Genomic DNA, 22224 nt, shown 5'->3' with positions numbered 1-22224 from the left:
TGAGGGCCCCAAGAACCCCTGGGGCTCAGGCTCCTCTGGTGCTAGCTGGGCTCTTTGGCCTAACCTCCCCTTATCCTCCTCAGCCAGCCCAGCCACCTCTGCCCTCCACGCTCCTTCCTACCTCCATGCCATGGCTCACGCAGGTCCTCCCACCTCCATGCCCTCCCTCTCCTCGGCCACTCCACAGCTTTCTCACTCTTCAAAGCTTCGAGGCCTAGGGGAGCCTCTCAGACCTGCCCACCCCATACCCATCTTCCCACCTTCTCTGCCTGCTTTCCCATCCTCACCCATGCTCTCAGCCCCAGACCAGACTGCCCTCCATCTGTCTCCCGTGGTCTGGGCTTGCTGGAAGGAGCCTTGGCAATCGCCACACTTTTTAGCTGAGAGGGAAGGGACTGGCCCAAGGTCCCGCAGCCCCCGGGGATAGAGGCTGCTTTGGGGCTGCTCAGACCCAGCAGCAGGGAGGGAGGGAGGAGGGAGACAGGAAGCTGCCTGCTGGCCCTTCACAAAGAGCCTTTGAGCTGCCAGTGGCTCTGGGCCAGCTCAGCTGGTGACCCATCCCCCGTTCTCAGCCCCAGCACCATTTCCTGGGGGGGCCGGTCCCTGGAGAGCTTTCCAGGTGGACTGGAAGCCTGGGGAGGTGAGGACATGATGGAGAGTTTTTCCCATCTGTCCAGGCCGGTTCACCTTTGCCTTGGCTTTCAGGGCCCTTCTCAGTCCTGTCCCAGTGCCCCTGACCTGGCGAGCCTTTGCCCATTTAGGGGCTGCTTGGGCACCTATGTGGCCACTGAGGCAGAGATGGCATGACACAAGAAGTGTGGAGGATCTCAGAAAGCTGAAGCCCTCAGAGAACTCTGGGGTCTGCCTTGCCCTGCACCATTGCTCCCATTGCTCCCCCCTCCCAAAGAGGGCTCCACCTCCAGGAACAGGGAGCTCACCACCTCCCTGTCAGCCCCGGCCCCTTGGGGACAGGAAACTTCTGACCCTGAGCCCAAGTTTCTCTCTCCACTACTTCTGTCCTCTGGCAGAAGGGAAGCAGCTTGAGGGCAAGACCTGCCTGACTCTGAAGCACCCCAGGCTTGTGCATATGATTAGAATGGGGGAACAATATCTCCTCCCCACAGCCCTCTGGAGCCTTGAAGGCTGCAGCCACATCTCCTGGGACTCGGGCAGAGACACCCTTGCCTCCTTCTGACCCCCCAAACACAGCCCCCGTGCCCACTTTCACCTGCTGGACAGCTGACTCCACTCCAATCCATCCTTTATCCACTGCCAGAAAGTACACAGATCTAGTTAGGATACTCCCTAGCTCTCAAGCCTTCAGTGGCTCCCCTGGCCTCCTCAGCAAAGTGCACAACTCAGAACCAGCTCACCCGATGGCATATCACTCACCTCCTTGGCTCAATCAAACCGGACAGCTTGGCCCATTCCCTGAAGCCTTCCCATGACTGCTCACTGGCTGGGCCTGACTCCTTCCTTACCCTCTGCCTAGAGAATCCCCACCAATCCTTCAAGGCTGCCATCTCTGGAAATATTTGTGACCAATGATCTTTGCCCAACCCTCTCACGGCTCTGTCCGGATGTCTGTTCATTCTGAATTCTGTGCCTAGTACCCCAAGTTTGTGCCTTAGTCTCTCTCTGAGGCGATGAGCTCCCTAGGTCAGAGATGAGATGTGTCTGATCTCACCTCTGCATCAGCCTCATAAGCCAGAATGGATCTGTGCATACAGAAGGTGCTTAATTAATGCTGGGTTACCAAATGGGTGGATGAAGATGGCCTTCTCCCTTCTTTCCCAGAAGGAAACATTCCAGGATTCTCCACAGCAATACAGGGAGGATGGGATGGGATAGGATGGAGCCCCCAAGCTGAGCTGGCCCTAGGGAAGGGCTCCAGGCAGGGCTGGTGGCTGAGACAGAGAGGCCCAGGCAGACCCAGAGTGACTCTAACCATTGGACTACCTTGCTTCTCAGGGGATGGTGCTGGGAAGGGTCAGAGGCTGGACTCTCCTTCCCTTTCCTCACCCTGGCCCTCTTCATCTGGTGAGGACTATTCCAACAGCTGCCCAAGTCTCTCTGCCTCTAGGACCAGATTGATTTTGCCAGGGCAATGCTTTGACTCTCCCTCACCCTCTCTTGAATTCTCTGTAGCTGCCCATTGCTCCCCACTCCCAAAGAGGCTCTCACCCACCTCATCTCTTCTCTAAGCAGGTTGGCCTCCCCGTTAGGATGCTTCCCTCCCCAAGGCTGCCTGGCTGCTTGTCTTTCTCCAGAGATATATCTCTTTATCAGTTGAGTATGGGTCAGCCCAACCTCACCTCACCATTTTACACTGGGAACTTGATCAGGGTGGCACTGGTGGATGGTGGGAAAGGGGGTTCAGGGAGAATGTAGGGCACCAGACACCTGAGTTCTGCCATGGGGCGGCTCTGGGATCGGCAGGTTCTCAGATACTCCTGAGGTTGGCAGGACTGTGCCAGCCTCTCCCACACATCCACGGGGCCCTCGCCCTCTTCTGGGAACTGGCACTGTGTTGGCTCGCTGCCTCTTACCTGTGTCTGAGGGGGGCACTGACTTGGTTAGGATGCTGTCTGTGACGATGTTCATGGTGCAGAGGCTGAACACCAGGCCGGGGACAATGAGGCAAAAGTGGAAGACGTTGGTCATGAGGGCCTGTGGGATGGAAGAGCCTCTTAGAGATCACCAGACCCTCCTGGGTCAGGTGAGGGGCTCTGAGGTTAGAGTTCCCTGCCCCACCCCTGAACCAAGTCTGTGGTGATCAGAGCTGTGTGTATGTGTGTAGATGAATCGGTGTATGTAGGAGAGAATGTGTGTGTGATGGTGTGAGTGTGCAAGAAAATATACGTAACAGTGTCTGAGTATGGAGAAAAATGTGTATGAGAGAATAGTTGTGTGACAGTGTGTGTATAACAGGGTGAGTGTGTATGAGTGTGTGTGTATATAAAACAATGGGTTAGATAGGTACAAGTGTTTATTTATCACAATGTAGGTGTGAGAGAGTGAGTGTGGGGATGTGTGCAGGCTTGAAAGTGTGAGTAACAAACTGTGCTTCTCAGTGTGTTGGAATGTGTGTGAGTAGAGGAGAGAGAATGAGTGTGTGTGTATGAGAGTGTGTGAGAGTGTAAGGGTGTGTACACATAAGAAAGTAGGTGTGAGTGTGCATAAATACATGTGAGGAGAATGTGTGTGAGAATGTCGGAATAACTATGTATGAGAAAGAGGAGTGTGTACTAGTGTGGGATGAGTGTGCATGAGTGTGTGCATGAGTGAGTGTGTGTAACTTTGGGAGTGTGTGTGAGTGTGTGCATGGAGCGTGTGACTGTGTGGACTCGGTGGGAGACACTTCCTGGGGAGGCTGAAAGAACTTCTCAGTTGGCCTGGCTAAGAGAATGGGTCCATTTGGGTATGGGCTGGGGAGGAGCTTGTGGATTCTGGCGCCACTGGTGTGGAAAGGGGGATGGGGAATTCTCAGAAGCCCACTTCCTCCATTTCCCTGGGGGTCAGTCTGTCTGGTCCAGCCTGGAATTCTGCCAGGCTTGGGAACATCTAACCAGGCCTGAGAATGTCTGGATCCTTCCTAGCTTTCGCTTCATGCCGCCTCTCCCAGGCTTTGTTGCCTTCTGGTAGGGAGAAAGGGGAAGAGACTGTGGAGAACCAGCCCCTGGCATTGCCAGGACTTCTGGTTCCACATTCCCAGGGAGTCCCTGGCCCTGGCCTCTTGTTAGACCAAATAGGACTCTGCAGTGTTCCTTGACGTAGCCTCCTGCCTCTGGCCTTGGTAGCAACCAAAGCTGGGGGAGGTACTGTTGGGGTGAGGGCAAAGCAGAGGACTCTACTACTGATTCTCTGTGTTCCTCCCCTTTCTGGCCTCAGTTTCCCTATCTGTAAATTGGGGATTAACCTGGATGCTTTCCAGGTTCCCTTTCAGGGCTGATATCTGTGTCCTAGGTCAAACCACTAACTTGCTCCCTTCAACCTCCTGGGACTCCTCCATTTCTGCCTTTCCCTAGGGAGGGATGGGGTTGGTTCTGGCACCTACTGGATCCTTCCAGCTCCTAGAATTCTACAAGGTTCTTAGCAACAAAAGAGGAACACTGAGGATGGACACCCAGGGCTAGGGAGGGAGCCAGGGGATGACCAAGTCTCACCATTGCCAGGCCCACGCAACCAAAGACCAGGATGCTGGCCTGAAGCAAGGCACCCTCGGAGTACCGCTCAGTCAACCGCCCGATGACCAAACCTTGGACCACCTAAAGAAAGCAAATTTGGATCTGTCATGAATAGGGTTGTTTTCGGTAAGTCGAGTACCATGAGCTGGGCGTCGACGGAGATGCCAGGGGCTCTCTCAGGAGCATGGGAGGGCCCTGGGCTTCAGAGCCAGCCTCCTCCTCAACCCCCTCCCTAATTCAGAGACTGTGTGAGAAGGGCCTCGGAGGCTGGCAGGCAGGAGCAGTGGTGGCTTGGGACCCACATAGATTAAGGGACAGATAGTTTCCTTGCAAGGTGTTGCCCCTTTTCAAGATGCCTGCCTGTCTGCTTCGAAGTTTGCTGAAGGCTGGGATCATCACATGGGAGAATGAGGAAGGAGTTTCCCAGTCAGTGGTCTGGGCATCAGGGCATTGTCTGTCTGAGTGCTGTGGAGCCCGGGATGGCTTGGGGGCCCTTTCCCCCAAAGAGCTAGGCTTCCTCATTCTACAGGGGAATTGTCCTTTTGGGAAGAAATTGGAGAGACAGGGCCACGAGAAAACAGGCAGTGGATGATGAGAGTAGCCAGCATTTCCACCATACTTGAAGGTCTGCAAAGTGTCACCTCCTTTGGTCCTCATAAAAAACCTGTAAGGCAGGTGCTTTTCTTATCTTCATTTTACAGATGACAAAACTGAGGCACAAATGACTCACCCAGAGTCACCTCCCTGGTAAGTGTCTGAGGCTGAATTTGAACTCAGGTCCAACCTCTGCTTCAGCCCCAGTGCCTTCCAGCCACCCTCTTCCACCCTGAAGAGGATGCAGTCAGAAGGAGACAGCCCAGGGGAATGGAGACAGTGCAGGACCTGAAGGCAGGAAGACCCGTGTTCAAATCCTGTCTCCTCCATTTGCCAACTGTAGTCCTCAGCCTCTCGGAGCCTTGGGTTTAAAAGGCCCCCGAAGCCTCCCATGACCTGATGCAGAGCGACAGAGCAGAACCAGGAGCAGCAACATTGTATCAACACTGTAGCAAGCAGCCATGCGATGATTCTAGGTAGCCCGGGAGGACTCCGGGGGGAACAGGGCGGCCCACCTCCAGAGAAGGGCGCCGGGGGAACAGGGCTGCCCACCTCCAGAGAAGGGCGCCGGAGGAACAGGGCCGCCCACCTCCAGAGAAGGGCGCCGGGGGGAACAGGGCGGCCCACCTCCAGAGAAGGGCGCCGGGGGAACAGGGCGGCCCACCTCCAGAGAAGGGCGCCGGAGGAACAGGGCCGCCCACCTCCAGAGAAGGGCGCCGGGGGGAACAGGGCGGCCCACCTCCAGAGAAGGACTCCGGGGGAACAGGGCCGCCCACCTCCAGAGAAGGGCTCCGGGGGGAACAGGGCCGCCCACCTCCAGAGAAGGACTCCGGGGGAACAGGGCCGCCCACCTCCAGAGAAGGGCGCCGGGGGGAACAGGGCCGCCCACCTCCAGAGAAGGGCGCCGGGGGAACAGGGCCGCCCACCTCCAGAGATGGGCTCCGGGGGAACAGGGCCGCCCACCTCCAGAGAAGGGCTCCGGGGGAACAGGGCTGCCCACCTCCAGAGAAGGGAGCCGGGGGAACAGGGCCGCCCACCTCCAGAGAAGGGCTCCGGGGGAACAGGGCCGCCCACCTCCAGAGAAGGGCGCCGGGGGAACAGGGCAGCCCACCTCCAGAGAAGGGCGCTGGGAGAACAGGGCTGCCACCTCCAGAGAAGGGCTCCGAGGGAACAGGGCCGCCCACCTCCAGAGAAGGGCTCCGGGGGAACAGGGCTGCCCACCTCCAGAGAAGGACTCTGGAGGAACAGGGCTGCCCACCTCCAGAGAAGGACTCTGGAGGAACAGGGCTGCCCACCTCCAGAGAAGGACTCCGGGGGAACAGGGCTGCCCACCTCCAGAGAAGGGCACCGGAGGAACAGGGCCGCCCACCTCCAGAGAAGGACTCTGGAGGAACAGGGCCGCCCACCTCCAGAGAAGGGCTCCGGGGGAACAGGGCTGCCCACCTCCAGAGAAGGACTCTGGAGGAACAGGGCCGCCCACCTCCAGAGAAGGGCTCCGGGGGAACAGGGCTGCCCACCTCCAGAGAAGGACTCTGGAGGAACAGGGCTGCCCACCTCCAGAGAAGGACTCTGGAGGAACAGGGCTGCCCACCTCCAGAGAAGGACTCCGGGGGAACAGGGCTGCCCACCTCCAGAGAAGGGCACCGGAGGAACAGGGCCGCCCACCTCCAGAGAAGGACTCTGGAGGAACAGGGCCGCCCACCTCCAGAGAAGGGCTCCGGGGGAACAGGGCTGCCCACCTTCAGAGAAGGGCGCTGGGAGAACAGGGCTGCCACCTCCAGAGAAGGGCGCCGGGGGAACAGGGCCGCCCACCTCCAGAGAAGGACTCTGGAGGAACAGGGCTGCCCACCTCCAGAGAAAGAGCTGACGGAGGCTGAGAGCAGATCAAAGCAGATTCTTTACCTCATTTTTCTTGTCTTATTTTGTTTTGTTTCATTTGCTTGCGTTTTCTTTTCACAACAGGACTAATATGGAAATACGTTTTGCATGACTGCATGCCTTATAACCTTTTATCAAATTTCCTGTCTCCTCATTGAAAGGGAGAAGGAGAGCGTTTAGAATTCAAAAATTTTAAAAGCACATGGTAAAAATTGTTTTTACACATAATTAGAAAATATTTGAAAATAAATTTAAAAATTAAAATGTTCCCAACAGTTTAGTTACTATTATCAATGGATGGAAACCCATGGTTACCTACTTGTTTACACTAAGGTGTCAAGGATTGGTAGCTTAAGATTTCACCTCGGTCAGAAGTATGCTCATTTATTTATTTGTTTGTTTGTTTGTTTGTTTTTTGCAAGGCAATGGAGTGAAGTGGCTTGCCCAAGGCCACACAGCTCGGTAAATTATTAAGTGTCTGAGACTGGATTTGAACCCAGGTACTCCTGACTCCAGGGCCGGTGCTCTATCCACTGTACCACCTAGCCACCCCAGAAGTATGCTCATTAAAAAAAAAAAAAAGTTAGCTTTTTGTTAGCTTCTTGGAAATGACCAGGGGTAGTTCAGGTGACTGGAGGACGAGCAGGAAAGAGACACCACTGAATAAATCACCCCAGCAGATCTATGGACAATCCCCAGAGGAGAGACAAGGCAGCTGGGGATGGAAAGGCCCCAAGAGGCCTCCCCTGGCTGAATGATGGTGACTCAGCAGCTTCTGTCATAAAACTAGGGCTGGGGCCCAGCAGGCCAGGGAGGAACCGGCCTTTCATGTATGTTGTAAGACCTGAATTAAAGTGGGAGTTCTCTTTCTCATGTCTGTGAAGTGAGTAACGGTCTCTAATCTGTCTTGACCTGAGCAGAGTCCACACCTGGGACCCACCCACTGCAGACAGGGGAGCTTGTAGTGCTGCAGGGCCTCACCTTTCCCTGACTTGAATATGGCATGGCTTTGCATCTGCGCCCCGCCACTCACTCATAGCATGACCCTAGCCCTATTGCTCCCCATTAGATGTTCTAGATGTACAACGAGCTCCTGCCCAGTTCAGCTCTTTTGCTTCTGTGGATCTCAGCTCTCTCCTGAGTCCAGGGAGAGTTACACAGACCTTGATTGAGGCATCTAGCTCTCTCAGCTCCCATTCTCCAGGTGTGCCTGAGGGCAGCTTTAACTTCAGATGCCAAAGGATTCATAAGACAAGGATAAACCTCTGCAGCTTTGACTCTGGCCCCAGCCAGCTGTATGACTTTGGGCAGATCTTGTCACTTCTTTGGGGCCTCAATAGACTCCTCTATAAAATGCCACATTTGGAAGCCATCGTGTGGCAAAGAAAGCATAGACCCTGAGGGTGAGACATGAGTTTGAGTTGAGCTATGCTGTTCACTCTTCATGTGAGCTGACTATGGACAAGGTCCTGGATATCTCCAGGCCTCAGTTTGTTCTATAGAATGGGGCTGAGGTAACTTACAAGGTCTTTCTTTTGGGGTAAATACTCTAAAGCCTTGTACAGTTGCTATGTAAATCTTTCGCTGGATCTTCACCCAGGTAACATTCTCTAGCTCTAGGTATCCCTCAGGGTTCTGCCCTCTTCTGTACTCTTTGGCTTGGTGAGCTCACTCAATCTCGTGGATTTAGTCACCATCTATCTATCTATGTCGGTGTTTCCCAAATTGTCCTTTCTTGCCCTAAGCTCCCTGCTGACCTCAAATCTCCGATCTCCAATAGTAGACATCTCAAACTGAATGTCCAGTTGTCATCTTAAACTTAACATGTCCAAAATGGAACCCCCCCACTTCCCCCTCACATCCGGTCTGTTGCCTGGTTCTGCCAGCTTCACCTCTGCTACATTTCTGATCGATTTTATCTCTACTGTCTCCGGTCCGTTTCTCCTCTGCGGCCTCCCCGGCCCACTTCTCCCCTGTGGCCTCTCTGGCCCATTTCTTCTCTGTACCATCTCTCCAATACCTTCTCTCCTTTGGTCCAGCCCCTAGCCTGGTGCAGACCCTCATCAGCCAGACTAGTGCGATAGCTGCTGGTGGGTCTACCTGCCTTCAGACTCTCCCCACTCTATTCCATCCTCCATGCAGTTTTCAAAGGTGATTTTCCTAAAGTGCAGGTCCCACCATGTCATTCTCCTCACCTCAATAAATTCCAATACTTCCTTATTTAATTCAGGAGCAAGACCAGAAATGCTATTTGACTTTTAAAACCTTTCCCGGCCTGTCTAGACCCCAAGTTTCCAGTCTTCTTTTACCTTACCTGTCCCCACCCACTAATCTGCGGTCCAGTGACACTGGATCATGCATCTATTACATAGGGACACATTCCCTGACTGTCTCTATTGAAGATACTACCATCCTCCCAGCCTCCCAGGTTGTTGAAAAGAGGCTCATAGCTTTAGGGCCAACCTGTCTTAACAGCACTTTATTTCTGTAATTACCAGTATCTTGTCTCTACAACCCTTCTGAAATCTCCAGTATCCAACCCCCCCAGCCACCATCCCAGGTGAGACCCTTGGCATAACCTCTTTATTGGATTCCTGGCTTCGAGTCTCTCTTCCCTTCAACAACTTTCTAAGAGCACAGGTCCAACCAGGTCATACCCTCCTCTCAAGAGCTACTTTTTTGCTTCTAGGATAAAGTATCAGCTTCTCAGCTTGGCATACAATGTCCTGAGAAGTCAGATTCTTACTTTCTTCTTAAGAATTATTCCTGTTTCCAGATAAACTTGCTTCTCACAGGGCCCATCTTTGATCCTTTGTATAATCTGTCCCCCATGCCTCTAAGAATCCTTAGCTTCCAACTCAGGAGCTACCTGCCCCAACCTTCCTCTCCCCAAAGTCTTTCCAGATCTTTCTAAGTGTTCTTGTTCCTTCTGTCCTTAAAAAATCCTTGTGTTTATTCTCTAAGCTATGGAAGGACCCTGAGAGCCATTTTGTCTTTGGGTTGAGGGCATGCAACAGGTGCCTAATAAATGCTGTTAAAATGAATGATTTAGTTTGGGCCTCAGGTTTCAGAGAAAGGCCCTAAGGGCCTGGAAGAAGCCTTAAAAGTGGCAGAGCTGCTGGGGTTGGCCCTTTTTTCCAGATGAGAGCTGCTTCCTCCCAGGGGGCTCAGGTTTCCAATGCAGTCACTGGCCCCAGCTTGGGACCCAGTCTCTGGGGAGGATGTAACCTGAGCAATGGGAGTTAAGACTGGCTAGATGCCGGCCCAGACCTAGCAGCAGCAGAAGCCACTGGCAGAGGAAGGAAATCCTTTGTATGAGGGACACAGAGACAACACCCTGGTTGCCTACACAGGTCACAGGGACAAAGGGAAGCTGGTTAACTCTGTGGTACTAGCCAGTACTCGCTCTCCAGTATGCTCATCACCTGTCACCTGGACTATTGCAGCAGTCTCCTCACTGGCCTCCCCTCTCCAAGCTGTCCTCCACACTACTTCAACATTGGTCATCCAAAGCCCAGACTCACCAGGTCACTCCCCTGCTCAAAGAGCTCTGGGTGCTGACTCCCTGTTTCCTCCAGGATCTAATACAAGTTCACTTCCTCCTGGGATCTCAGGAGGCTGAGAGGCTGCTCTGTTCTCTCCCGGAACTCATCACCTGAGCCATAGTCCTCTGGTGCCTGTTCTAAGACCTTGAGGATGCTCCCTCCACATGCCAGCCTCTTGGGCAGGGCCTGGGACTCACTCTTCTCTGCCCACCCTTTTCCCATTTGAACCTTCCCTTGTGACAAAGACAAGCAACCTCATAGTCTCTGCCTCTCTTCCCTACTGCTGAGAGGAGGGAAGGCTGCTTTCTTTCCCTCCCAGAGGTCGCCTTCTTTTTCATGATCTTTTCCATGCAGTGTTGCAATTCCTGTGCCTGTTATTCTCCTCACCTCTTTGCTTTGCTTGGTATCTGTTCATACAAATCTTCCCATGTTTCTCTAATTCCACTCAGTTCTGTGTCTTGCTGCACAATAATACCTCATTACATTTGTGGGTACACCAAAAGTTTGCCACTCATTCCCCAGGTTTTGGGTTCCCCCTTTGTTTACAGTCCTTGGTGACCCCAAAAGATGACTATAAATATTTTGGCAGATGATAAGAGTTGTGTTTCTGTCTTTGACTTCTTTGGGGCCATGTGTCCAATAGAGGAGTGGCGGGGTAAAAGGCTTATACAGTCTTCTATTCAAACTGGGGATATTTTTCCTGACTTCACTTCTGAATGAGCCTCTCTGCAGTGCCCCATCCCCCATGATCTACAGATCTGCCCTTTGGGCAAGGGGATATGGCGGATCCTTCCGGTATATTCACACGTGCTCATGGCCCCCACCTTCATCTCTGTTGCACACCCCAGCTCCCTCAGCTAGGTCTTCCTTGGCTTGACCTCAGTCCTTCAGCATTCTGGGCTCCCTCCTCTGAAAAGACCCAGTTGGACCCTGTCCTTGCCTAACACTTGGCTGCCCAAGCACATGCACCCCACGAATGGACACTGGCTCTTGTGACTTTACCCAAGCTCTTGTTCCACACTCTGATCCAGTCAAATGGGCCCAAGCTACCCTCTTCCCCCAATGAGGCTAGCCTTCTGTGCTCCTTTACTCCCATTCTACCCCTGCGTGGAATGACAATCATGGATAATAATGAATCAATGTGATGGCTACCAAGGCTGGCAAATCACGCTGTATCTATCTATTGGTCCATCATCCATTTCTAGCTTTGTCTTCATCTGTATATTCATATCTTGGTCTCCTTCTATCTTCATCTTTGTATGTATGTATTATCTGTCTGTCTGTCTGTCTTTTTCTCCCATATGATTCTCACAACTCAGGGAGGTCGGTGTTATTATGAGTCTCTTTTTAAAGAGGCAACAAGAGGCCAGCCTTGTACAGAGCATCAGGGGTCTATCTGCTGCAGTTGTGAGCCCCCAAGGACCTGCTTGGAGACCCTGCTTCCTTGGGAAGTCTTGTCTTCTTTCCCCAATTCCAAGTGGGTCCTCCTTTCCTCTCTTTTCCAAGAGTCTTCCCTCAGACTGCAGCCTCCTCGATGACCCTGTCCAGGTGATGTCTCAGTTGTCTGTGGGGAACTTTCTGAGGGTCAGAACCAGGGCTGGGGCTTTGACTCATGCTTAATAAAGTCTGATGAATCGGAGACTGGGCCTGTGACCTAAATCAGGAATCCATCTGACAGACGTACCAAGGTGCAGACTGGCAAGGGTAGAGTCAGGAGTGTGTCGAGGCTCCTCTGGTGTTTCTTTGGTTCTATTTTGTCAAAATGGTGTTTGAGCTGGTCTGAGTCCCACTGTAAGCAGATGCTGAACTGGGCCTGGCAGCTCTCACTGGGCCCTTATCCCACGCTCTGGGGTCCTGGGGTTTGGCAGGGGTGTATAACCCAGCAGACTTCCCATGAGGCCAAGTGCCCACTTCTGCTTTCCTCTGTCCCCAAGCATTTCCCTTGGCCCTTTAACCCAGGAAGTGACCAGTGACCGGAGGCTGAAGGCCAGTTCTGCAGCCTCAGGCTTGGATCCTTTGACCAGACCAAACCAGAGATACTCCACCAGGGTAGAGATATAAGAGATTACCCATGGGGCAGTGCCAGCTGGGTGGGGTAATGACAGGAGCCCCAAGCTTGGAGTCAAAGAACCTCCGTGAGTTTGGACAAGTTCCTCCCTGCTTTCTGGACCTCAGTTTCCCCTTCTGTCAAAAGAAGAGATTGGTCTAATGATCTCTAAGCTTTCTCCCAAATTCAGACCCTTCTGTTTTCCCAGTCTGCCTGGTGCTCTGGGGTCAAGTGAGAGCCAATGATTCTGATAGGCCTCAGGTTCACCCCAAGTCTCCCTGCAGGGAGAGATGTCTGTCAATGTGCCTGCTGCCATGCCCCCCCAGACACCCCAGAGGAACAGTCTCTTGGCTGAGCAGGCTTGAGAGAGGGACTGAGACTCCCACACAGAGATTCATCCAGCCTCCAACCTAATAATGTAACCCCAAGCTTGGATCTCTTCAGAGACAGGGAGCTCACTGCCAGACGGGGCCCTGAGAGTGGCTGTTGGTCAAATGAGCCGTCTTCTCAATAAACCTTATCAAATGTAAACAGTGGGCATTGTGAGGAAGGCAGGTCCACCGGCTCCTGCTTCCGCAGGCAAACAAGTGTGGCTTCTTCAATGGCGACATCTGTGTGCACTGAGCCCCTGGGCCCCAGGAGCAGCTGCCACGGCCCATCTCCCAACAGCATTTGGTGTGGGTTGGGCTTCCGGCTGCCTTTGGTCTCTGGAGGAATGGGTGGGTGGCTGCCAAGCGTGCCAGGGCCCGTGAGGGGGCCGCGGAGGGTCGGAGCTCTGGTTCCATTCAGCATGGGGCCGTCCTCAAGCCTTTTTACACCCCAGCCCCCCCCCCCCCGGAGGAAGATGGTTAAGGGAACTTGGGAGTGAAAGCCATGATGTTCTGACCCTGGACAAGCTCCTTCTAAGCCTCCCCTTCCTACTCTGTAAAATGGAGATGAGCCCCTCCTTGACCTGGTATTAAGGAGGTGATTCTGTTCTGCCCCCACAGCATTCCCAATAAGTGACCTGACCAAAGACTTCCAAGGATGGGGAGCTCATTCTCTGACATTTGGGAACAGTGTCCTGAGACCACAAGCAGGCTGGGGAGTCAGCTGCTGCGGGGAGGGCTGCATTGGCCCTGGGTCCGACTCCTGCAGGCCCAGCCTCCTGGAGGTCCAGTGGTCTTAGCCTTCTCAACTGAGAGTCTTAGCTCCATTTCAACATCCTTGCTGTCAGAGGTTGGCAGCCAGGGCCACGGGCAGAGCTGGGCTGGGGGCCAGCACCATGCCAGGACCTCGGCCTCAGGAGCCTATGTGGGCCGCAGGACTGAGGCCAAGTTCACTGACTGCGGATCAAAGATTTGACTGCGGGCATTGGGAACTAGCCTTGCCATCCTTCCTGGTTATCAGTGCCAAGTCACTTCTCAGATGTGGGCATTTGTCCTGCCCGTCAACCTGGTTTCTTGGGGACCCCCGTCCTGAAGGTCTCCCCTCCCTGTGTCCCAGGTGCCAGAGGGTCTTTCCCTCCTCCCATGCCAAGCCCCAGGTGCTAGTGGCTGGAGGGAAACCTCAGCAGCTAATGATGGCTTTGGCCCATTTTGTCTTCGGGAGTGTTCCCACCCCCCTGGCAGCCTGGGCTCCCCAAGGGGTAAACTCTGCAATGGAAAATTCATTTTTTGGACCCAAGGGTGTCCTCAGGGTGGCTGCCGGCCAGGCCTGGCTGCCCCCCTCTGCTGACAATCCGGGAGGGACCTTGTCCTGAAGGCGCCTGCTCAGCCTCCCAGCTGCCATCACCTGGCTGTGTGCTGTTGGGCAGAGGGCTTACCCGCTCTGATCCTAGCTCCCCAGCCGTCGCTTGGCCAGATGTTCTTCAGAAGAACCTCCTAGCTCCCACGCCGATGTTCTAAGGTTTCTCTCAGCTCTGACAGTCCATGTTCTGTTGTTTTTGCTTTTGGCTTTGGGTTTTTGCAGGGCAATGGGGTTAAGTGACTTGCCCAAGGTCATATCACAACTAAGGGTTTGAGACTGGATTTGAACTCGGATCCTTCTGACTCCAGGGCCAGTGTTCTATCCACTGTACCACCTAGCTGCCCTGGCAGTCCATGTGCTCCCGGTCACACCTGGTCCTTTGGCCCCTCCCCCAGTGTCAGAGGAGGCCTGGGGCCCACACTTACCATCTGGAGAACCCCAAAGTAGGACATGAGGTACCCGGCTTGGGCAGCCTCCAGCTCGAAGAAATTCATGGAGATGATGGAGAACATGATCATAAAGAGCCCTGGGGGGAGAGGGAGGCCAGTGAGGGGCTGTGCGAGGAGGGGGAGGGGAAGGTGTGGAGGAAGCAGGACCAGGGACAGGGGTCTCTCCCCTCCCAGCCTTTCTGGGCAAGGCAAGCATTATCATCACCCCTTTTCCCAAGGAAGAAACTGAGTCCCAGAAGGGAAGGGACTTGCCCAAGATCCCACAGTGGTAGCCGTGGGACAGAAATCAGCGGCTCCCTTGGGTGAGTCCGGTGAGCCAAGCCTCCCCCCCGCCCCGAGCAGGAGCCCCCACCTTCCCCACCTCAGCTAGAGCCTTCACAAAGCCTCCACCAGCTGAGCCTCCCTAGGCTTGGAGAGCAGCTCTGGAGCCTAGAACTCAAGTTGGAGCCTGACCCAGCATTTTGTAGATGAAGAAACTGAGGCACAGAGCCGGGAAATGATCTGTCCAAGGCCCAGCCCCCTGCCCGCTTCCACATAACCCAGGTGGTGAATGGCCCATGCTCTCCCCAAGCCCTCTCTAGCCTTTGTCTCTGGCCCCATGTAGAGCTCTAGGGAGTCCGGCTTCCTTGTGGGACTGCGGTGGTCTCCACGCTCCCCTGTGGGGGGACAGGAGTGAGCTCTCTGGGGCAGCTAAGGACAGAAGATGAGCAGCAGCCCAGGGACACAGGAGGGAGACAAAGGGAGAAGTGGGGCAGGGCAGGCCCAGCCAGGGAACATTGGAGCCCCAGCGCCTCCCTCCCATCCACAATGACACCTCTGGTCTAGACTCTGGGGCTGGGGGCTGGGGCACAGAGGCCCATTGTCTGGGCACAAGCTGCTTCTCAGGGGTTCTGGTTGCCACCTGATAGTGGGAGACGGGGAAGGGAGCTGATGGCTGGAGCAGATAGAGGCTGTGTCCTGGCTGCCTGGCATGGCTCTGCCCAGGGGAGTGATGGAGAAGGGCACCTGTGCACCAGGGACAGGGAAACTCTGCCCTGGGGACCTTTTGGGGACTTAGTCTCTCCTGGCACCTGGATAGGGGAGGGGTGGCCAGTCCAACCCCTTCCCTGCAGATTAGAAGCTCCCCGGGGAAATCATCAGCTTCCCTGACTCAGTTTCCTTAGCTGAAAAATGGTGATGATCACATCCATAGGGGGTTGGTGGCAGGGGAAGCAGATATAAACCTTCACATGCCCTCAAGATCAGTAATGGTCCAGCCTGGGAGACCCTTGCCAAAGATGCCCACTATCAGCAGCTTCAAGATTTAGAAAACACCTTCTGAGGGGCAGGACCTGAGTTCAAATTTGACCTCAGCCACATACTAGCTGCGTGACCCTGGACAAATCACTTAACTGTGCCTCAAATAAACCAAAAACAAACCAACAAACAAAAACCCAGACCACCTTCTGAGAACAGTCCTGGCAAAAAGGGCACATGAGTCTTCTCACATCTATTCTACAGTCAGAGAAACCGAGGCCCAGGGGGAAGTGACTTCTCCAGGGTCACACAGTAGGCAAGTATCAGTGGCAGATCCTCGGATCGCCATTTCAGCACCTTGTTGGGCTCCTCACATGTGACTGGAGGAAGGCTGACAGGGCTACCTGCCCCTTGGCAGCCGGGCTGTCCACGGGAGGCAGAGCGGAGGTGCTTGACAAAGGGCCCCGATTGACCAAGGAGTCACCGACCCTGGGGAGGGGGTGAGGCTCTTAGTGAGAGGGACAGGGTCACTTCTGTCTGGGACAGGGAACAGTTGGGGCTTGGGGTTTTTCTGGGGCCCAGCCCAGACAGACAGTGGGGAAGGACTGGGGGAAGGGGAAGGGTCTGAGGGTCTGAGGGCCCAGCCTTCTGCCCGCTTCCACATGACCCAGCCAGGGGCTCTCCTCCCTGCTGCTTCTCTCTTAGGTGACAAGGAGGTTAACCCGGACTCACCTGATGGAAAACCAGAGAGGATCTTGATGAAGAAAATGGGCCGGACCCCAGGCAGGCCCAGGAGGCGGGCGATTTCCTTCAGATCAAACACTCCAGCTGTTGGGGGTTTGCCTGGGGAGACAACCAAGGAGGTTGAGCCAGGAGCTGGCGGACCCAGGCTGCCCAGACCAGGGGCTCCCATCACTGGGACCATCCACCATTCCCAGCTGCAGGATACAGGTACTTCCTGAGTGGGGGAGGCATTCCTTCTGCTGATCTCAGCCCCTTCACCACTTGGCCAGCGGGCTTCCAGGGGTGCTGGTCATTCATCCGTCCTGATTCCCCACCTCACCAGCCCATCTAGTGTTAGTCCATTTAGTCGTCAGGACATAGACAGCAAAGAAGAGCCTTTCCACTCGGAACCCTGGACCACCTTTGTCCTGGCCAGAGGAGCCAGTGCAGAGGGAATGGAGAGAGAACCCCTATTGTCACCCACATTTTGAAGGAAACTGAGGCCAGAGAGGGGAAGCTACCTATCTATCTGCCCAGGGCTATGCAGGAACTGGAACCCAAGACTGCCCAAGTACAAATGCATCGCCATCTGAAACTTCATCTGAACACAAGATAGACCTGGTTAACAGCCCAGCCCCGACAAAATGGCCACAGAGCCACCCTGACCCTCAGTCTCCGTCTCCATAAAAGGAACCAAAGGATCTCCAAGGTCCCTTCCATTTCCAAGATCATAGGACTTTAGTGGGCCCTTTTAGGTCCTACTTCAATGCACAGTTTGACCATAGCTTCTCATCCATAAAATGAACATATGAAGAGCCCCTCCCTCCCAGACCATGATCATATGTGTAAAGTGTTTCCAGAAACCTTAAGGCAGCAGCAGCAGCTGCTGCTACTACAGTTTAGAATTTGCTTATCAAATTCAATTCCATCTAGATAAACAGAGGTGTTTGAGGCATCACAGAAAAAGCAGCTGGACCTGGGGTCAGCCAGAGGACCTGAGTTTGAATTCTGGGGGTGGGCTCTGCGCCAGGGGAGGCCTGAGCCCCGATAGTGTCTATGGTCCTGCTAACTAAGTTCAATTATTTCCATCTGCTGTAGTTTTGGGCACTATGGGACAAAACTCTGCTCACCTCATCTTAGTTACAACTCCAATACAAAGTTGTGCCAAGCTCAGGGTTTGGCAGATGCCTAGACTAGAGACTGGGCATGACTGAGGTGCCAAGGGACTGGTGAAGGATGGCATGTCAGCCTAATTCTGATGGGCCCATTGGTGGGGGAAGGGCTGCTCTATGAATGGAGGGGAGTGGTGGGCTCGGGCAGTGATGCAGAGGGAAGCCAGCCAAACACACACACACACACACACACACACACACTCCATCCCAGAGAGGGACCCGTGCTGTCATCTCATTAAAGCAGGTCTGGGAGATCGGAGAGCCCAGTGGTCCCACCGTGGTCGCCATACTACCCGAACGTGCCCCATTTTGAAAACCCACCACCAGAGATTCCCAGAGTTGGCCCTCCGGTTTGGTTGCCTGAATATGTGCACCTGTCAGTGGACATGAGGACTTTGATCAAAGGGGGATTAAAGGTTGCCCACCTATTCTCTCAAGTGGTCAAAACTTCCCTTTCCTGCCTTGCCTAAATGAGTGCCCCTTTTATAGAAGACACAAAAGGGTTTCTGGCACCTGAGAACCACCTGGAGGGGACCCCAAAAGCCTATCCTCTCACCAAAAATGAAAAGTCCCCCCTCTCAAAGGTGTTGGGTGTTTGCCCAAGCACATGTGGGCAGAGGTCCTTGACTTCCAAGCCAGCCCCTTCCCCAGGCTAGTCTGCTTCCTTTGGTGGCAGGAGGCTTTGTAAGGTAAGTTCTGCCCCCCTAGAAGTCAACCAACTAGAAAGAGAACTAAACAAGCCAGAAAAGGGCCACACACAAACCCCAAACTCACATTATTCACAGCAAACCAAAATGTCAGCTGGGCAGGACTCGCACTGGTTTCATTTTCTCTTGTGGATTTTTTGAAGATCCGTTTGGACCTTGCCCTGACCCTGCTGCCAAACCCCAGGGGGCTGGAAGCTTGCTCTGCTTCTCCCTAGAGAATCGTCCCCAGTTCTCTATCCTTCAGTCTGTCTTCGACCAGAAGCAGCTGGAGGGCAGGGATTCCACCCAACTCACTCTATAGCCTTGGTCTTGTGTGGTGCAAGGCTCTGACGTACTGAGATGGGAACCAAGTCCCCCTCTCCCTTCCCAGATGCACCGGCCACCCACATTCACTCAGAGGCCCTAAAATCCAGGGAATCAGAATGGGGGCTTCACATTGACCTGAGAAAACTGAGGCTCAGGTTTACACCCCCCCCCCAATCTGCATACCTGATGGGGTTGCCTCGACTTCAGAAGTGACCTTGGTGTTTGTGGGGATGCACATGAAGCTAATCACGGTGCAGGTGATGTTTGCCAAGAAGGCGACAGAGGCAGGGGCGTAGAGCCTGGGAAAGGATAAACATGAGTTTCAGAGGGTCATCTTCTCTCTCCCCTCCCCCAGTCATCCCAATGGCAGCCACGCCTGAAGTCAGAGGGCCTGGATCTGAATCTGGCCTTCACTGGCCATATGGGCGTCCTTCCAACGTAGGGAGCTCTGAGTGCCACTAGTGTCAGGGGCCTTGGCTGTGGGGGGGTTAGGCACTTGTGGTGCCTGAGGGCAGGGGGTGTCCCACTGTGCCTGGGATGGGCCAGGCACCTGGTGGTCTTTACCAGAGACTTATTGATTGAAAAAAGATGAAAAATGAATCCCCTGGAAGAGGGGGAGGGGAGGTACCACGTTCTAAGACCAGGAAATTCAGCAAAATTCATATGAAATACGTTGTGGGGGTGGGGCTTGTCTAATGACTGGGGAAATCAGAGGAAGTTTCCTGTAGGAGGGGATACCGGCTTCCTCAGGATGGGGGGGGGGGATGAGAAGGTGAAGGCAATAACTATTTTTGGAGCACCTACTGTGTGGAGGTATTGAGGTAAGACATCATCTGCTTCCTAGGACAACCCTTTGAGGGGGTGCCTCTGGGGGGGGCCGGGGCCATTGGAATCCTTATTTGTAGCTGGGGAAACTGAGGCAAACAGAGATAAAGTGACTTGTCTAGAGTCAGCTAGTTAGTGTCTATGACTGGATTTGAACTCAGGTCTTTGACTCCTGGCTCAGGGCTATACCTGCTCTTCCTAGCTGCCTCAGGAAGAACAGGACTCGAGGCCTCTCAATTTTTGTTTTGGGATTTGGTGGCCTGGGGAGGATTATGGGCATCATCCCTCCTCCTCCTCTGCCCCCCATCCTCCTCCCCTTCCCCTCCCATCTGGGTGGGCCAGCCCAGTGCTCCCTTCTGGCTGAATCCCAGCCCCCTGAGAAGCCCTGCTGGGGGGGCACAGTCTTGGGGCCACAGCTCACTCCTCCTGGGGAAGTCTGGCCCATAAAGGTCCCATTCAGCCTGCACAGATTCCTTCAAGGATTGACCCCAGGGGGGCTTTGGCCCCTGGGCAATGACGGAGGGTGGGAGTGGGAGGGGGAGCTGGGATATGGTGGGGGAGGGGGTGCTGGGAGGCTTTGACGGCTCAAGATTCTGAAAGGGGCTCTGGGCTCCTCCAGAGGCCACAAGGAAGGGGCCTGGGGGGGTGCAGGGCCAAGCCTGGTTAGAGGGCAGAAAACTTGGCATGGCTTTGGCTCCAGCCTCCACCACGGCCTCCAACAAGCCACTTAACCCCTCTAGGCCTCAGTTTACCCCCCCAAAAGAGGAAGAGATCAGATTCTGGCCTCTGAACTTCCTCCAGCCAGGTCCTACTGCCCCTGCTCTAACCTCAGTCTCTAAAATCTGTAAAATGGGGAGGTTGGTCTCAGCGTTATGGACCCTCAACCAAATGCCATGTATTATTATTATCATTAACTGGAGGATGCCGAGGAAGCCCCTTCCCCTCTCTGGGCCTTGGTCTCTTCATCTGTCTAATGAGACCGTGGAGCCAGATGACCCCTGAGGTCTCTTCCAGTTCTCCCCACCCCCACTCCCTTCCCGCTTCTCTTTTGAAACCCCATTGGAGTGAGCGTCCCTTTGGTCCTGGGCCAACCCAAACCCCACAGCGGTGTGGGAAGAAGCCTTAGGACTAGGCCAGCCAAGCCAGGGCATTGTCCAGAGAGAGCCCCAGACACAGGGAAGAGCCCGGGAGGCCCAAAGCTCCCAGAGACTGAGGAGGGTCTGGGCTGCAGGAGAAGCCCACAGCCCCTTCCTAGCCATGTCAGAGACTCTCCAAGGACTGAGCTAGACAGATGAGGAAACTGAGGCCCAGCATGGGGGAGGGAGCCCCTAGCTTTTTTCAGTTCCCAGGTGCTGAGTGACTTCCAGTAGGCCAGGGATGGGGATGGGGAGTGTTGGACAATGGAGGGAGGGCAGAGGAAGGGAGAGAGATATGGGGAGAGCGCCCTGAGTGTCCAGGTGCCCGGTGGGAGCAGAGGCTCCAGGAGCACCAGCCTCCCCAGGTTGGCCTCGGCTTGGGAGGGCAGAGATCTGTGAGATGTCGTTCCTCCATCCATGGCCAAGAGAGGGTGGTCCCCAGCCTGCTGCCCCTGGGTCCCTGGGAGAAAGTGGAGGGAGGTAGAGGGAGCTGCCTGGAAGGTAGTGACCTCTTTTTCACTGGTTCCTCATCTGTAAAATGGGCATTAAAAAAAATCTACCTCTGGGATTCTTGTGGGGGATTTAAAATTTGTTTTTATTTATTTAAGGCAATGGGGTTAAGGGACTTGCCCAAGGCCACACAGCTAGGTCATTATGAAGTGTCTGAAGCCGGATTTGAACTCAGGTCCACCTGACTGGAGGGCCGGTGCTCTATCCCCTGTGCTACCCAGCCGCCCCCAGAGGGTATTTGTAAAGTGCTGGATAAACCCCAAGGAACCGATGGGCTTATTATTATTAGTTCTAGCAATCTCTAGAGTCAGGCGGGGGGTGGAGGGAAGGAGGGAGGGGCCTTAGAACCTGGGACATGAGCTGCCCACGCGGGGAGGGTCCTGGAGACCACGAGTTCAAGCTCTTCCCCCTCTACAGATGGGGAATCTGTCACCCAGGGCAGGGGGCCCAGCTTTGGGTCTGCTTGACCTGGGGAGCCGACTCGTGTTCACAGGCAGCTCACGGATTGGCCGGGGCTTTGGGGTTCCCCATGACTCAGTTGGTCTTCCAGGTCTCCTGGCCACTCAGTGTCCAGATGGACAGGTCCTGTGTTCTGGGGCAGTCAGAGAATACAAAGTTCAATGAGGCCCCAGGCCACTGAGGAGGCTTGCCCACATGGGCCTCCCAGGATGGAGGTGAGCATCTCATTCCACCTTTGGGGGGCTCCTGACATTGGTAAGAGAGCCTGTGGTGGGGGGGTGGGAGGCAGGGTGGGCCACAGCTCTCAGCCTGTCGCCTCTTGGAATGCTGGGGCCAGCTGCTGCTTGGGGCGGGGGCAGGGGGCGACAGCCCAGTCTCAGGAGGGGGAGGCCGGAAGCAGCAGATCCATGACAGATGGGGTTGGGGGCAGCTGCTCCACATTCCTGGAGGCCCCTGGTCATGAGGGGCCCCAGCTCCGGAAGTCCTGGCACGTCAGACTCCCAGGCCGGCAGGGGAGGGGGCCTGGCCCCGAGGCTCCCCATTCATCCACCCACGCTGGCTGAAACCCCTTTGACAGGTGGTCATCTGGAGCAGAGCCATCCTTGGACACTGGGTGATGGACAGCTCCTTCCCTCCCTCTCCCCCACTGAGGCTGGACTATTGTGGTCTTAATATCAGGGCTGGGAGTCTGGTCATACACAGATGGAAACTGAGGCCAGGGA

General features: G+C 54.7%; 1 protein-coding gene across 1 annotated transcript in view; it reads right to left on the bottom strand.

Moving 5' to 3' along the window:
• SLC67A1 (solute carrier family 67 member 1) overlaps positions 1-22224 on the bottom strand; it is a 75123-nt gene that overhangs the window by 4088 nt on the left and 48811 nt on the right. Inside the window, exons 6-10 of the mRNA XM_074230812.1 lie at positions 18756-18871; positions 16397-16507; positions 14405-14505; positions 4167-4268; positions 2550-2670 (exon numbers count right to left, since the gene is read on the bottom strand). Coding sequence (XP_074086913.1) covers positions 2550-2670; positions 4167-4268; positions 14405-14505; positions 16397-16507; positions 18756-18871 — 551 coding nt within the window. The remainder of the gene's footprint in view (positions 1-2549; positions 2671-4166; positions 4269-14404; positions 14506-16396; positions 16508-18755; positions 18872-22224) is intronic.

This window comes from Macrotis lagotis, chromosome 3 (genome assembly GCF_037893015.1).
Source record: "Macrotis lagotis isolate mMagLag1 chromosome 3, bilby.v1.9.chrom.fasta, whole genome shotgun sequence".
Classification (NCBI taxonomy): Eukaryota; Metazoa; Chordata; class Mammalia; order Peramelemorphia; family Peramelidae; genus Macrotis; species Macrotis lagotis.
Note: the sequence above shows the minus strand (reverse complement) of the source record. Positions and strands in the feature narration are given on the sequence as shown.